The sequence below is a fragment of the Coregonus clupeaformis genome, chromosome 6 (genome assembly GCF_020615455.1).
Source record: "Coregonus clupeaformis isolate EN_2021a chromosome 6, ASM2061545v1, whole genome shotgun sequence".
NCBI classification, from domain to species: Eukaryota; Metazoa; Chordata; class Actinopteri; order Salmoniformes; family Salmonidae; genus Coregonus; species Coregonus clupeaformis.
In genome coordinates this window covers 53,033,632-53,048,406 of record NC_059197.1, presented here as the reverse complement: position 1 = coordinate 53,048,406, position 14,775 = coordinate 53,033,632, and the positions used below count along the sequence as shown (strand labels likewise).

General features: G+C 39.0%; 1 protein-coding gene across 10 annotated transcripts; it reads left to right on the top strand.

Moving 5' to 3' along the window:
- The first annotated feature begins 209 nt into the window (after positions 1 to 209).
- Positions 210 to 14,550, top strand: cd99 (CD99 molecule). Of its 10 annotated transcripts, none has more exons than XM_041878663.2 (15): positions 210 to 300; positions 428 to 490; positions 4,668 to 4,697; positions 5,135 to 5,197; positions 5,574 to 5,612; positions 6,095 to 6,139; positions 6,351 to 6,404; positions 7,917 to 7,955; positions 8,546 to 8,596; positions 8,791 to 8,880; positions 9,772 to 9,804; positions 9,947 to 9,979; positions 13,295 to 13,411; positions 13,621 to 13,674; positions 14,408 to 14,550. In XM_041878663.2, exons 2-15 carry the CDS (start codon positions 430 to 432, stop codon positions 14,434 to 14,436), a joined length of 738 nt encoding a protein of 245 aa, XP_041734597.1. In that variant the 5' UTR covers positions 210 to 300; positions 428 to 429; the 3' UTR covers positions 14,437 to 14,550. The 10 variants fall into 10 exon arrangements, with proteins under 10 accessions (XP_041734597.1, XP_041734596.1, XP_041734604.1 ...); XM_041878662.2 differs by having other exon boundaries at positions 425 to 490; XM_041878665.2 differs by adding an exon at positions 14,276 to 14,303 and having other exon boundaries at positions 230 to 490.
- The last annotated feature ends 225 nt before the right edge of the window (positions 14,551 to 14,775 follow it).

The window sequence follows — 14,775 nt, the reverse complement described above, 5'->3', positions numbered from 1 at the left end:
GTAAACCAGTTGAGAACAAGTTCTCATTTACAACTGCGACCAAGATAAAGCAAAGCAGTGCGATAAAAACAACAACACAGAGTTACATATGGGCTAAAGAAAACATAAAGTCAAAAATACAACAGAAAATATATATACAGTGTGTGCGAATGTAGTAAGTTATGGAGGATGTGACCTCATGAGCGGCCAGGGTAACGCCTTTATTTTTTGAAGTTACCACACCACACCCACCCTGACTGCTCTTTCATTCGTGTTGGAAAGTTGACTGCCAATTTGTAACTGGAGAACACTCGAGTTCTGGTAGGCAAGAAGGACGGGACAGCACCGCACATTGACACACCCTAAAGTTACCGATTTATTTTGACAAAATAGCCATATCGATCCAGCATCGGATAATTCAGGAAAACTGTTTTTTCCTATTCAGCAGACATGAAATCTTGCTTATGGATTGCCTTGCTTGTAACTCTGGCTATAGGGACGAAAACACAAGGTAAGGTTTTTTTCCACTCAAGATACATAACTAACCCATTATTAGGCCTATTATGAATAGCTATTATGATAATGATAATAATATGATGATAATAACGATCAGGACTATTGTTGTTGTTTACTTGTTGTTTTTGTTGTTGTTATGTTGATGTTAACGTAGGCCTATTTAAAGTTATACGTCTAGCTTAGGCCTATCCTTTGGACAAGGTACACACAAGATTGGCCTAGAAGTAGTAGTAATACGTTTATAGATTTAGACAAGAAAATAGACTGGGAAACTCCCATGTCAGCGCCCCCCTCCCCCATGTTATGTGCTATGTCTATTTGGGTTAGGGCACGTGCCTGTTGCATGCATTTGTTTCCCATCCCACTCATCCGTGCAGTTTTTAGTTGCACAGCTGAGAATGACATGCGGTTACCGTAACAGCAAGGCAGTATAACACTGTTACAAACGTGTAGGCTACTACAACGCGTGTGTACTTCTTGTACAGTTTTATAATCACAGCTCTCAGAAGAGTTCTGACTCATCTTAGTGTGGTAGTATATGACTCAAGGGTGTGTCTAGTCTGCCCTTTATAGTCAGGGTAGTGTCTTTGGCTCATAGGGAAGCACATGTGCATGCAATGCTAACTGGCACAACTGGGCACAACTTTGAAAAGCAAGTGTGAAAGGCACAGAGAGAGTGTTTTGTTTTCTAGCAGGATTTAATTGCTGAAAGGTAAGGGTGGTTTGCAGAACACAGTTCCCTGTACTGCATACTAACAACTCTTCTCGCTGAAGTTTTTCTTCTTTAAAGACACTTTCAAGCCAAGGCCCCCTCTGCCAACCTTATTTTCTTTGTAGGCTCTCTGTAGTTGTGTGTCAGTTGAAAAATAATACAGATAAAAAGTAGCTCCAATAAGCCTTTTAAAACCTCAACTGCAATGCAGGAAATGTTAAACTTGTAGTGTATTTAAGGTTTAAAAAAGTATTCTGAAGTTTGTAATTTCCACTTTGAAATTTCAGACTTTATTTTCCTTTACGAAAAATGTATAAACCCCTACAAAAATATCCATTAATGATAATCCACATAATAATTCAAATTTCCTGTTGCTGCAGGATTATTTTCCTGCTGTAGAAAACTGGCTCAAATTAAGATCATACATATGTAGGCCTATAAGATATTGGACTTTGAAACACTTTTTAGCCTTATAGCTCCTCTGTGAGTTATACTCAACACCCAATAAACATAACATTCTAAATATATTTCCAGTCCTGTGACTGGCTGTGTCGCTTGGCTTCCTGTTTTGAGACAGGCATGCAGCCCCAAACCCCTACCCAGATGGGCACGCTGTCTTCATGATGACATGTGATGCCTAGATTTAAAAGCCAGACTGAACTGATGAAAGACTGTTTTATACTACCCCATCATTGCCTCAAGTGCCCAGTACACAGTGAAAATAATTAGTACGAGTGGGTTATATTTACTTAGTTGATACAGTTAATAGTTTGTTGGTCTTTCTTCTGAAAGTACACTGTAAAACCTTGACACGTTTATAACCTAAATGTCAGTGTTTACAACTTAAACATTAGGCATTTAGATTAGCGAATAAGGTTTCTCATCTTAAACAAAGGCATTTAGAATGCAAGATTAAACATGATAGTCAGCTTTTTCCAGTCAGTTTCCAACCAGGAGAACGCATCAATCTCTTAAGTCTTCTGATTTTAAACACTACTGTTTACTTTCCCATCATCCTGTTTAGAGTGCATTTAGTAATTAGAAATTGATGTGTCTTTCCATGCCTTTTATTCAGATCAGTGTTAGGAATGTCTTTCACCATACTGGACAGGACATTTGATTCAAGAAATCTTTTCAATCACGTGGTGTTGTTGTTACTTGACTGTGTTGAGTTCATTTCTGTTAACTTGCTCTGAGTGAAAAAGACATGGGAGGGGCCTCATTATCATATTTACCAGCATGCTTTGTTGCAGGTTGATTTTTAGAATAGTTTGTTTAAAAATCTGTTTCCTCATACACATTGATTTTTGTTATACTATACAAAGATAAATAACTTAATAAAAAAAATAACTAATCCAATCTGTGAGGGGTTGGATTTATTCCACCCGTTACTGAGATGGTTGTTCTAGTTTAGATGGTTTAGGTCAGTGGTTCTCAGTAATTTTTGGTTACTGTACCATCAACAGAATTTGCTCTGCCAGGAGTAGCCCTGATTAGCCCTCAAGAGTATTTTACCAGTAGGCCGATGGTCTCATGAGTCTTCTCAAGTACCCCCTGTGGATAGGCCAAGTAGGTCCTAGTACCCCTGGTTGGGAACCACTGGTTTAGGTTGTCTTGTTTATGAAGTCCTTCACCGTAGCAGTCATTCTGAGTGCAGGTTGTGGGTGATAAAATATTCAAATTCTTGGATATCCTCCCTCTGGCTGGATTCTGATAGGAATTACTAATCACATTACAAACCAGCGTATTGTGCCTTGCAGGTCTGATGTGGCACATAAGCCAAGATTTTCAGACTACAATGTTGAAGATAACTAGGTCATAACTAAAGGTCTTATGAAATGTACACTGAGTGTACAAAACATTAGGAGCACCTTCGTACTATTGAGTTGGACCCCCTTTTGCCCTCAGAACAGCCTCAATTTGTTGGGGCATGGAGTCTACAAGGTCTCAAAAGCATTCCACAGGAATGCTGGCCCATGTTGACTCGAATGCTTCCCACAGTTGTGTCAAGTTGACTGGATGTCCTTTAGGTGGTGGACCATTCTTGATACACACGGGAAACTGTTGCGTGTCAAAAACCCAGCAGCGTTGCAGTTCACCTACTACCATACCCCGTTCAAAGGCACTTTAATATTTTGTCTTGCCATTTCACCCTCTGAATGGCACACATACATAATCCATGTCTCAATTGTTTCAAGGCTTAAAAACCCTTCTTTAACAGTTCTCCTCCCCTTCATCTACACTGATTGAAGTGGATTGAATATGTGACATCAATAAGGGATCATAGTTTTCACCTGAATTCACCTGGTCAATCTATGTCATGGAAAGAGCAGGTGTTCCTAATGTTTTGTACACTCAATGTATAATATGTGGTCATAAAGGGTTGAATTGTAATTGAAACGCATTAATTTAGGCAATCACTTGGTGAAGGTTTCAGGATTAGAAATGATTGCAACAACTATGTCTCTGTCACTAACAAACACAGTCATGGGTGGGCATTTCTCACATTCACTCGAAAGGCATGCTGGGAAATATGCAAATACAGCTTTACTCCCTAGTGTTAAAACAACACATTTGACATTTACATTTTAGTCATTTAGCAGACGCTCTGATCCAGAGCGACTTACAGTTAGTGAGTGCATACATTTTCCGTACACCCCCAGTGTTTAGTGTTTAAACCTAAACGCCTTGTGCTGAATAAACGTGTTCATGTGTTTAAAAAGTGTTACAAAGAATAAACATGTTCTGGTATTTACAATCTAAACACTGTGACGTGTTTTCATTGAAAGTCTAAATGCCTTGACGCGTGTTAAAACGTTTTTCAGAAAAGTGTTAGTTTAGTTATGTGTTCAGATCCTAAACACTTGGTTTTACAGTGTAATAAGCAACTATCTGAGTTTTCTGCTCAGTTTCACTTGAGACCTTATTCTTATACAGTCAAAGGTTCAGACGCAGTAAGCAAATGTATTCAAACTGGGAGGCCTCTATTTTAAGTGGGTTGAATAATTAGGTAATTAGTTAATTAGTTAGTGTGCTAGTTCAGTCTTAGCTTGGTTAATTCCCAACGGTTTAACTACAGCAAAGGCAGAGTAGAGAAAGTAGAGTGTTCTAGGAGACAGCTCTCCGGTTTCAGCTGCCTATGAGTCATTCAAACCTTCAAACCGCAACTGTCTGCAGTGGCACCAGACTGCATGCCAGGCAAGGCCAGTTCCCTCATAACAAAACCTCACCAGGCAACCAATACAGGATGTACTACCTGCTGTCAAGTAGCACAAACACTATCACAATATCAAAGTCACACACATAGCAACTGGTGGTTCCATTGAACTTTTTTAGCACACAGTTAAAGTTGAGTACAAGGTGGTGCTAATTAAGATGGGTTGACAGCTATTGTTGTGGGTGTGTTGGCATTGTCTTGGACATTGTGGCTGACCAATAGTAATTCATCTTTGTCCCACAGACTTTGATCTTTCTGATGCCCTTGGTTTAGGTAAGTTTCTTTATCTTTTTTTTTTTTTATGTCTGTTGCTAGATAAGCCTACTGTAGATGTAGTTCATACTGATGAAACAGGTGTAATGGCTGTTCCTCACCATATTCAGGTGGTACGTCTTCCTCCTCTGCCTATTTTGTAGCGCTGCTCACAGCGCTGTCTGGCTCTGATCCAATTGAATGCATTTTGCATAATGCAAATTGGTTAATTTGTTATTATTAAACAGGACTTCATGTCCAAATATAATGTAGGCCTTCTGAAAATCTTTTATATATGATTAGAAATGACAATTTTAGTTTTAATAGTCGTAACACATGATGATCCTGTTATTATAATACTGTTTTTGTTGTTAATATAATGTGACATTTCCAGCCTTATAGATTAAATGTGATTAATGATTTTATGAAAGGCCAAAAAAACTCTCTCTTTGTTTTAGATGACCCTATACCAACTACTATTCCAAAACAGCCAAAGCAACCTGCAAAGGATCCCAGTCCAGGTAGGGAAACCAGTCACATAATATAACACTGTGGAAGTCAGCAAGAAGCCACTAGCAAGGGAACATAGACAACTCATAAGTCCCAACTCATATGACTCAACATGAACCACATCAATAACCACTTTAAAGAAACAGAATATGAGCACAGAATGTGACTGTAGGCTGGCCCAGCCCCCGAAGGGACTCTTACCAACTGAATATTAGGATTTCCTTTGTGTAGTCTTAGGAATTCAGCCTTCTCTGTGTTATCTTTCCATCCCCATATTGTCACACTTCTTCAATTACCCCTCTACATGACCAGATTCTTCTGTGTTGACAAAGTGTTATAATAATGTACTAAGCATAAATACATGTCATTACATTACTTCATCTCCAGGCGGTGGATTTGATCTATTAGATGCTCTTGGTCCAGAAGGTAAAATGACACATGAATAGATGTTGATGGGTCCCTCTTTGTCTAAGCTGGTGTTGGGTTTCCTCTTTACCTTTCTATATATCAGACTTACATTTGGTTACTCTTCTCAATCAACAGGTAGCTGTGTTAAGTCTCTCATCAGCTCATTGGTGCTGGGATAATAAGATTGGATCATTCCTTGTCTCTGATTTATTTTTCACTGATTTGCTTTAAGAGTTTATCCAGTTTGCGATTTGGGTGATACATTTATAACTGCATCAAATTGTATAGTTATACTGTTGTTGTATTCAGTTATATTCAACCAGTCACAACTTTCAGCAAATCGCAACCTGGATCACCTTATTCTATTCTGCTATATGTAGAATAATTTTTCCTTTCCTGGCTTTAAAGTAGTAGACTCAAAGGTGAAAAGCCTGGGAATTATAGTTTAAAGTTTAGGCTTTTTTAATCCATCTTCCTTGATTCACCTTTTCTCCCCTTAGAGCCTGAGAAACCAGCTGGGATCCCTCCTAAAGAAGGTGGAACTGGTAAGGCATCTATGGCTGACAAATGTTAAATAAATGTATAGCTCACATGCATTTCAACTAAGCTTTTCTTTCTGTTCTCTCAGATGATTTAGATCTTCTGGATACATCAATGTGTTTATTTAATGTGTTCTTAACTAAATATGTTGTCCAATTATTTGCCCAATGTGGAATACAATGCTCTTATAGTTGATATACTTGATGTACTTTCCAGATCCCAAACCTGCCCCTCCTCCCGCACCTGTAGATCCCAAAAAACCAGCTGGAGGTAAGTAAATTAACTCAACCAGCTGAAGTAACACTCATCACTTGTAATTACAGCATCCATACTATTTGGAATCAGGAATCTAGCTATCAGATTATTGAACACAGTAAGACGTTCTGATCAGTGCATAAAGTTAACACCCGCCAAATGCGGGTAGATTTAGGTATTGGGGGGAAGAATGTCTATTTCACCAGCCACGGTGTTCAATTTGCAGGTCTCTACAGTGCGAGCATTACATTTGTGAATAGAAATAGTCAAAAGTCAAGTATGAACACATTGTTGTGATTTATTGCCAGAAAATGCTGCAGTAGCTGTTTTCAAAATATTTCTGCTGTTTTGTTTCATAGCTGCTAATCGCAGAAAGAAGTACGAATCCTATATCCCACCTCACGCAGTAACACTGCCTGGCAGGAGCGCTGTGCACTCAGAGTGAAGTGCTAATAGATTCATTTTTGGAGGTGCTGCGCACAGGCATAAAAGTTGGTCTAATTTACTCGAAAGGCTACAAAGTGAGATGTTGTCCTCGTGTTTCTTGGCTATTTACATTGTTTTGTTCACAAGCTCGGTTGTTTTTCAACTTTAGTTTGAGGCTGCTACTTCAACTGATAGCCCTAGTCAGATCCCAAATCTCACACACACAGACACACATGACACAACTGGAGTGGCCCTGTTACCAAGGTAACCTCCCTTAAAGGGGCAGCTGAATATTTTGTCTCATCTAATATTTTGGTTAAAATTGAATGAAATTGAGCAATATTTTATTTTATTTTATTTATTTCACCTTTATTTAACCAGGTAAGCCAGTTGAGAACAAGTTCTCATTTACAACTGCGACCTGGCCAAGATAAAGCAAAGCAGTGCGATAAAAACAACAACACAGAGTTACATATGGGGTAAAACATAACATAAAGTCAAAAATACAACAGAAAATACATATTCAGTGTATGCACATGTAGCAAGTTATGGAGGTAAGGAAATAAATAGGCCATAGTGCAAAATAATTACAATTAGTATTAACACTGGAATGATAGATGTGCAAGAGATGATGTGCAAATAGAGATACTGGGGTGCAAATGAGCAAAATAAATAACAATATGGGGATGAGGTAGTTGGGTGGGCTAATTTCAGATGGGTTGTGTACAGGTGCAGTGATCGGTAAGGTGCTCTGACAACTGATGCTTAAAGTTAGTGAGGGAGATAAGAGTCTCCACAAATATACCACATTACCTCTTACAAATACATTTCTTGTTTTAAAAACATTACAAAGCATGGTCATCCGTTTATTTTTTAAATTGTTTTAATGTAAAATGTTTTGGCTGGTAAAACATCTGAGTGGCTGGTAGATTTTTTCATCTACCTGCCACAGTGGCTGCAGACCAAACAGTTACTTTTAGGCCCTGGTTCTGATCATACCTAAAGCAAACCTAGTATTGACCTCAAGATGGGAGATGTCTGCGACTGTAAATTATACAATCATAGAATCCATATGTTTTCTGTTATATTTTCCCTTCATAGATGGGATGGGTTTTGACCTGTCTGATGCCTTGGGTCCAGGTAAAGTCAAAGTTATTGTTAGTTGCTCTGTCTTGGGAAGAACTATTTCTATTTGGTGCAGGTCTATATTGGGGATTCTCGCTTTGTCCCTCCCTCCCTGTTAACTTAACCCAATCAATCAAACAAACAAACAATGAATCAATCATTCAATCAAGCAATCAACCAGGCTTGTGATGAATGATACCCACTGCTATCTATGATTGAGCTTTTCCTCAGCAGCCTTTACATACCAAGCCATCACCTTTTGTCTTGAGATGTCTTGAGACATGGTGATGGCTAGGTATGTAAAGGAGTTTCCCTCTGCTTTCCCTCCAGTGACTCTCACACTCTCACCTCTCTTAATAAGAAGCTGGGCCTCTTGAGCTTTCAAAACCTGCTAAACGACACTGTCACTTTCACTTAAGAGCTTAAGTGATTGTAGGTGCTGATGTTTTCACATCTAATGTCGGACGAAATGGTATGAGGGACTAGTGGCATGCTTCACAGTGTGAAAACATATTAAAATGTTAATATAACGTGTTATAATGTAATATAAATAATGGTCCTCTTCCCACTCCTCTTCCTTGTTCTCTAATGTCTATCATCCATAGATCCCGTACCGGATAAACCAGCTGTTGTTCCACCTAAAGACGGAGGCACCGGTACTAAGCGTTTGGATGTATCCCTTTATTTCCTCTGTTTCGTGATCATATACTATGTGTGTGCTACTGTGTATTGTTATTATGGACTCCCAGGACTCCCTGGAAAGCAGTGGTAATTGTTACTGACTAGACTATCCTGGATAAATATAATGATTTAATGACTCACCTGTTGCTATACTGTTTTGATCTGGAAGGTGGCGGATCCTTAGGAGACAATGACCTGTTTGATGTGAGCAATGACGGTGGCTACAAGCCTGATCCCGGCAAGGGAGGTGGAGGAGGAGGTAGGACATTTAGGGCTTTTATTATTGAGTTTCTGTTATGAACATAAGTTATTTCTGTTATGAACATAAGTTATTTCTGTTATGAACATAAGTTATTTCTGTTATGAAATAACTATAGAAGTAGTGTCCCAGGCAAGACAAAGGGTTCTGTTCAAACAAATTAGTTAATGGGTTTGACTTCCAACAGTAGGCCTGCAATCTTACTGTTGAGGGAGAGTAATTTCTAATCAGACTAGCATAAGTCAAGATACACACAATAGAGTATGTCGGGGAGGCTGGGGACCCGACAGAAATGGTCCATTGTTGCCATATAAAAATTAATTGCAGTGCTAAATTCACAGTGGACTGAAACAGAACCGTTCTGTCTTAAAACTGTATACGCATTTCCTTTCTCTTTTTCCTCTTAGTCACTTAGAATGGAAGTAATTATTTGTTCTTTACAAAAGAGAGACAAAAAGCAGAAACAGGGAAGAGAAAACCCCTCATGGTTACCAATGTAATTAGTGCCATATGCCTGTTAGTCTGATGCTATCCTGCATGATACTGTGGAGAGTCCAGAGGAGCTGGAAACAAACTGAAATAACCTGTCATTAAACTCACTGTAAGGGGAAGGTTTCAGCCCTCACAGTTAACGACTAGAGCCCCTTTGGAAGAGAGCTTTAGAAAGCTAAAGACATGTTGAAAGGAATCTGGAAATATTTTACCAACTCTATGAAGTCTTTATACAGTAAATCTCTGAAGTCTTCATGAACATTTACACGTACATGTAAATAGCACACACGGGCCTATCTAGCTACTTGTATGTACAGTATGTCTAGAAGTATATACTACAGATACTAAGAGAGAGTAGAAGTGTATCTCACTTCGATCTGTTTTGTTTTCAATCTATAGCACGTGCCGCTGACCCAGCCTCAGATCCCAATGGTACGCCATTTATAGCGTGAAGTTTGTCTAAAGTTCTTGCGTGCTGCTCGTAAAATGATTAAAAACAGTAATGCTGCAAAATCAAAGTACCAAAGTTATGGATGTATTGCTTATTTTTTAAACTTTATTTTTCCCTCTTCAGGAGGAGGTGGTGCTCCAGCAGATCAACCTCAAGGTAAAACAATCAATCCATTTATTTCTATAATAAATCATGTTAATTATCAAGCGTCTCAGAGGAGGAATATATGGGGTGCCGTTTGTCAAGTTGAATGGCTATTTCTCAGCCTAATTCGCGCCAGATTTAGGTGGCATCTTTAGAGTTTGTATTCGCCCACTTTACCCACACCAACTCCTTTCTATTAACTCTTACCTCTCATCTTTACCATGATGTCAAAGGCCTGCAGTATGAATCATCTCAGTCACAGGGAATTCTTCCCATACATCTCGAGGGACTACATCCGGGCTTTTATAGTCATATCCATTTCTTGTCTCAGAGGAAGTTGGCTGATTGTTTCCCTGGTTTTAGTGTGTGCTCCTCAAGGTCAGAGTATGTTGTTCTATACTTCCTGTTTCAATCCGAACCCAGCACAGATACTGACAATGATTAATAAAACAAATGAAAAGGGCAGCGCTGATCGGAGGAGGTCTATCAAACTAAATGTGTTGAAACATGCTATTCCCTGATCAAATAGTGCAAGTGGAGGCTTGAGGATGGCAATTTATTCCTAAGTAGCAAGAAATATAATTCCTCTTCTGGGTAAATAAGTACAGTAAGCTTTATGGGAACATTGGGAACTATTGGTTTGGGATATAAAGGGGAATTAACTCTGATTGGCTTGATTGAGTGCAGACTATTGGCCATAGCCTAAAACCCAGGTACGATTCTGTGTCGTTGCAGATCTAGACCTACTGTGGGGCCAATTCCTGAAGATGCTAGATGCTAACATGCCAGAGGGCGTCCTTGTTTGGATATCCAACATAAAGCAAGCAGTGGTGCCTCTGTTAGAGAAGGCCATGGAGCTTTTGGATGTGGGCCAATGAATGAGCCCCCAGTGACTTTCGGGAATCAGGAAGTCATCTATCCACCTATGTTCTGATTGGTGCTCAGATCTGAGGGAGTGTTCTGATTAGTTGTTTACATGGTGTTAGTTTGAGGTGCTTTAAAACACCTCTTAGGGCTGATCTTACAAAGAAATGGTTGGTACACTTAGAAAAAAATGGTTCCAAAAGGGTTATTCGGCTGTCCTTATAGGATAACCCTTTTGGGTTCCATGTAGAACTCTCTGTGGAAAGGGTTCTACATGGAGCCAAAAGGGTTCTACCTTGAACCAAATGGGGTTCTCCTATAGGACAGCCGAATAACTCTTTTAGGTTCTAGAGAGCACCTTTTTTTCTGAATGTAGGCTCCAGTTTTCACTGGGTTAGAGTTAGGGTTAGTACAAAGTTCAGAGGTTTTATCCCTTAAGGAGTGGGTGTGTTCTCATCCCCTCTTTGACACACCCACTCTTTTCTTTACTTTCTGAAGTCACAGTTTCTGAATCATTCCTGTGTGTTGAGCTTATGGGATTCTGTTTTGTAAAATGTTACAGCTATAAGCCTAAAGATAGTGGTTACTGATAGTGGTTATTTTTTTTACTGCATTGTTGGTTAAGGGCTTGTAAGTAAGCATTTCACGGTAAGGTCTACACCTGTTGTATTCGGCGCATGTGACAAATAACATTTGATTTGATTTGATATTATCAAAGTTATTTTATTGTCCCCCCCTTTTTTGGGCTGCATATTTGGCCACTTGCCATTGGCAACCACATTTTCCACTGTTAGTATGGTTCTTGAGGCATTCTTATGCATTGCATGTAGTTGTTTCATATGTGTGTTCCTTCTTGTGTGATAGTCTTTCCAGATGACATGGCAATTAATGCAAAAATAATGAAGATATAAAAAGGCTAGAGAAGCCCTCGATGTTTACAATTTTTGACAATTATGGGTCATAGTCCAGATGTGAAACAGATGTCTGACACTCATGGAAGGTCTTTGTTTGACATTTTTCCTTGTGTCGCATCCTATCATAACATGCCCATCATTACTGTTACTCTAAGCCTGTTACTTACTAAGGCTTTTTGCAGCCCAGTCCTAACAGCCCCTCACAGAGGCCTAGTCAGCACACATTCCTATCATAGCCAAAATTCACAACACTCGGTTGAAAGATCCAACACGTTTTGTACTAATGTGTTCTAGAACAACCTGACATGCGGTTCTCTCATATTCCATTAGTTACTAAGTGAATTAATTATTCTGAAACACTGAAGGATATATTTGCTAAGCCAGTAGGTTATACACATAAAAAATTAAAATGTTGTGTATTTACAAATTATTTATGTATCGTGGTGAATGTTGCTGTAAGGTTGGAGGTTGTCTTTTTCATTGGGGTACGTTTCTTTGGCCACTTGCATTCAAATGCAATATCTTGTTTCCATTACAACATGTCTTACCATGTTAGAAGTGTGCGGCTACCTCTTTTTCTTACGATGTATGTGTTACAACAGAGAGGTTAGTTATCAACACATTGCTATTGTCGTCTCTTTGTCTGTTGTATTCCTTGAGATGTTAATAAAACCTGTGGAACGGTGTTCTGATTGATGGTGTTTTGCAGGGGATCTATAACACATAGCATGGTTTTTATTTCTAAGAATGTAGCTTGCATGTGTGACTGTGAGTGAAGGTTATTGGTCTGAACTGTACGATTGGAGCCACAGGCGGTAGGTTGCATTCTCCAGCAGTAAGTCACTTTTGGTTGGGGTGTCATCCAGCTTTTACCCTGGGCACCGCCCTGTTTCAATGCATGATACACTATGATAAAACCCTCCTTTTACTCACTATTACTCACACTGGTTCTCTATGGGAAAATCCAGTTTTTACTTGTTGGTAAGGTATATCCATCAAAATTCAAGTCTTTGTTCCCTGTAATCCCATTGTATATTGCTTTCTTTGTTACTTTCTGTGTCTTTGGATTTGGGTGTGTTATGTCCTTCACTGTATCACTGGGTTGTGGCTTTCTCTGAGGTTTCATGGTTTCATGTCTTTTGTCGCATTTTCGATAGTTCTCAGTGGCCGTGAGGCATATATAAGATGTTTTTAAAGAGAAACTCTGGAATGTTTGTGTTTCGGCCCCATAGTGTTCTGTTGTTGCATTAATTTCCACCCAGACCTACTTTGCCAGCACATTACAACCAGATGCCGTCATAAAAAGGCTCTAGACCACCACCTTGTGGAATTATGTTATAGTTCCAAAATGTTTTCCATTGGTGTGAAACTAGGCTACAGCCCTATGTGTTTTTGAAAAAAAGGCAAGTTATGCAACATGAATAGCCTCACTCACACACACTCTCTTTAATAGACTTTTCTAAGTATCAATCAGAGAGAAAACGTCTAGGGTAACCTTAACAACTAAACAACAACAACAACAATGGATCTTTTTGTTGTGTACATGTAGAAGCTGGATCTGGTCAGATCGCTGGCATAGTGAGTGGAATAGGAGTGGCCCTTCTTGGTGCTGCCTCCAGCTACTTTGCCTACCAGAAGAAGAAACTGTGTTTCAAGATTCAGGGAGGTGAGTGAATGGGACTGGGATACATACAGTACAGTATGTGTAGTAGTGGATACAAGGTTGCCCTGGCTGTAGACGCCTATATGGCATCTAATAGAAGTCTACAGCCATGTCTCAGGGCAAGATACAAGGGTCTAGAGGTCCCGCTATAAAGTTGTCTGTGGCACATAACATGTTCTTCGATGTAAATGCTTATGTATTTCTCCATTCAGGTGTAGACCCAGAAAGTGGAAAGAACGCACATGGAGCTCAGTCTGATCCCCAAGGTAAGTACTAGTTATTACACGATCTCATTAGTCCTACTCTCTCTCTCTCTCTCTCTCTCTCTCTCTACTACTCCAATATACTACCTATACTATCTACTACCTTCATATATACTGCCTATATTATCTACAGCCTTCATATATACTGCCTATATTATCTATTACCTTCCTATATACTGCCTATATTATCTACTACCTTAATATATACTGCCTATATTATCTACTACCTTCCTATATACTGCCTATATTATCTACTACCTTCATATATACTGCCTATATTATCTACTACCTTCATATATACTGCCTATATTATCTACTACCTTCATATATACTGCCTATATTATCTACTACCTTCATATATACTGCCTATATTATCTACTACCTTCATATATACTGCCTATATTATCTACTACCTTCATATATACTGCCTATATTATCTACTACCTTCATATATACTGCCTATATTATCTACTACCTTCATATATACTGCCTACCTACTATATCCATCTAGTATTCCTGTTCTGTTTTCCTACCTTTTCTCTGGGTGGGTCTTGCTTCTCCTCTGTTTCTTTACTTCTCTCTGGCCTCCTTTTCTTTCCTGCAGATTAGGGCAAGGGAACCCTTGGAAAAAGGTCTGCTGAGAAGGGTTTGAAGTTATTTTAAATTACAATGTATTTTTTGTGTATTTTTTGTGAACATAACATAACCATTATTTCTGTGCTTCCTCTGATTCCAGTGATGAGCAACTTGCTCAGGTCATCTTAACTTCGATCAGATCATCATAGAGGAACTGCACCTTGAGCAAAGAAACACATTCTTCCATCAGCAGGTATCAACTGTCTGCTGGGGGACTTCAGTGGGCAAAAAAATACAATAAAATATATATATATTTTTCATTTGTCTTTCATTTGGAATTTAACTTTTGGAGAATGTTAGTTATATGTTTTCTTGTTTTTTTGCCTTATCTAGCTGTGTAAAGACACTTAGATAGATTTACAACTTGAATACAGTGGGGTAAAAAAGTATTTAGTCAGCCACCAATTGTGCAAGTTCTCCCACTTAAAAAGATGAGAGAGGGCTGTAATTTTCATCATAGGTACACGT

Bases quoted from the DNA above. Each gene is read 5' to 3' on its own strand.
- cd99 (XM_041878663.2), top strand. From the start codon at position 430: ATGAAATCTTGCTTATGGATTGCCTTGCTTGTAACTCTGGCTATAGGG. The intron at 6,140-6,350 runs GTAAGGCATCTA...TGTACTTTCCAG, and splicing joins TCCTAAAGAAGGTGGAACTG to ATCCCAAACCTGCCCCTCCT. The intron at 13,412-13,620 runs GTGAGTGAATGG...TTCTCCATTCAG, and splicing joins GTGTTTCAAGATTCAGGGAG to GTGTAGACCCAGAAAGTGGA.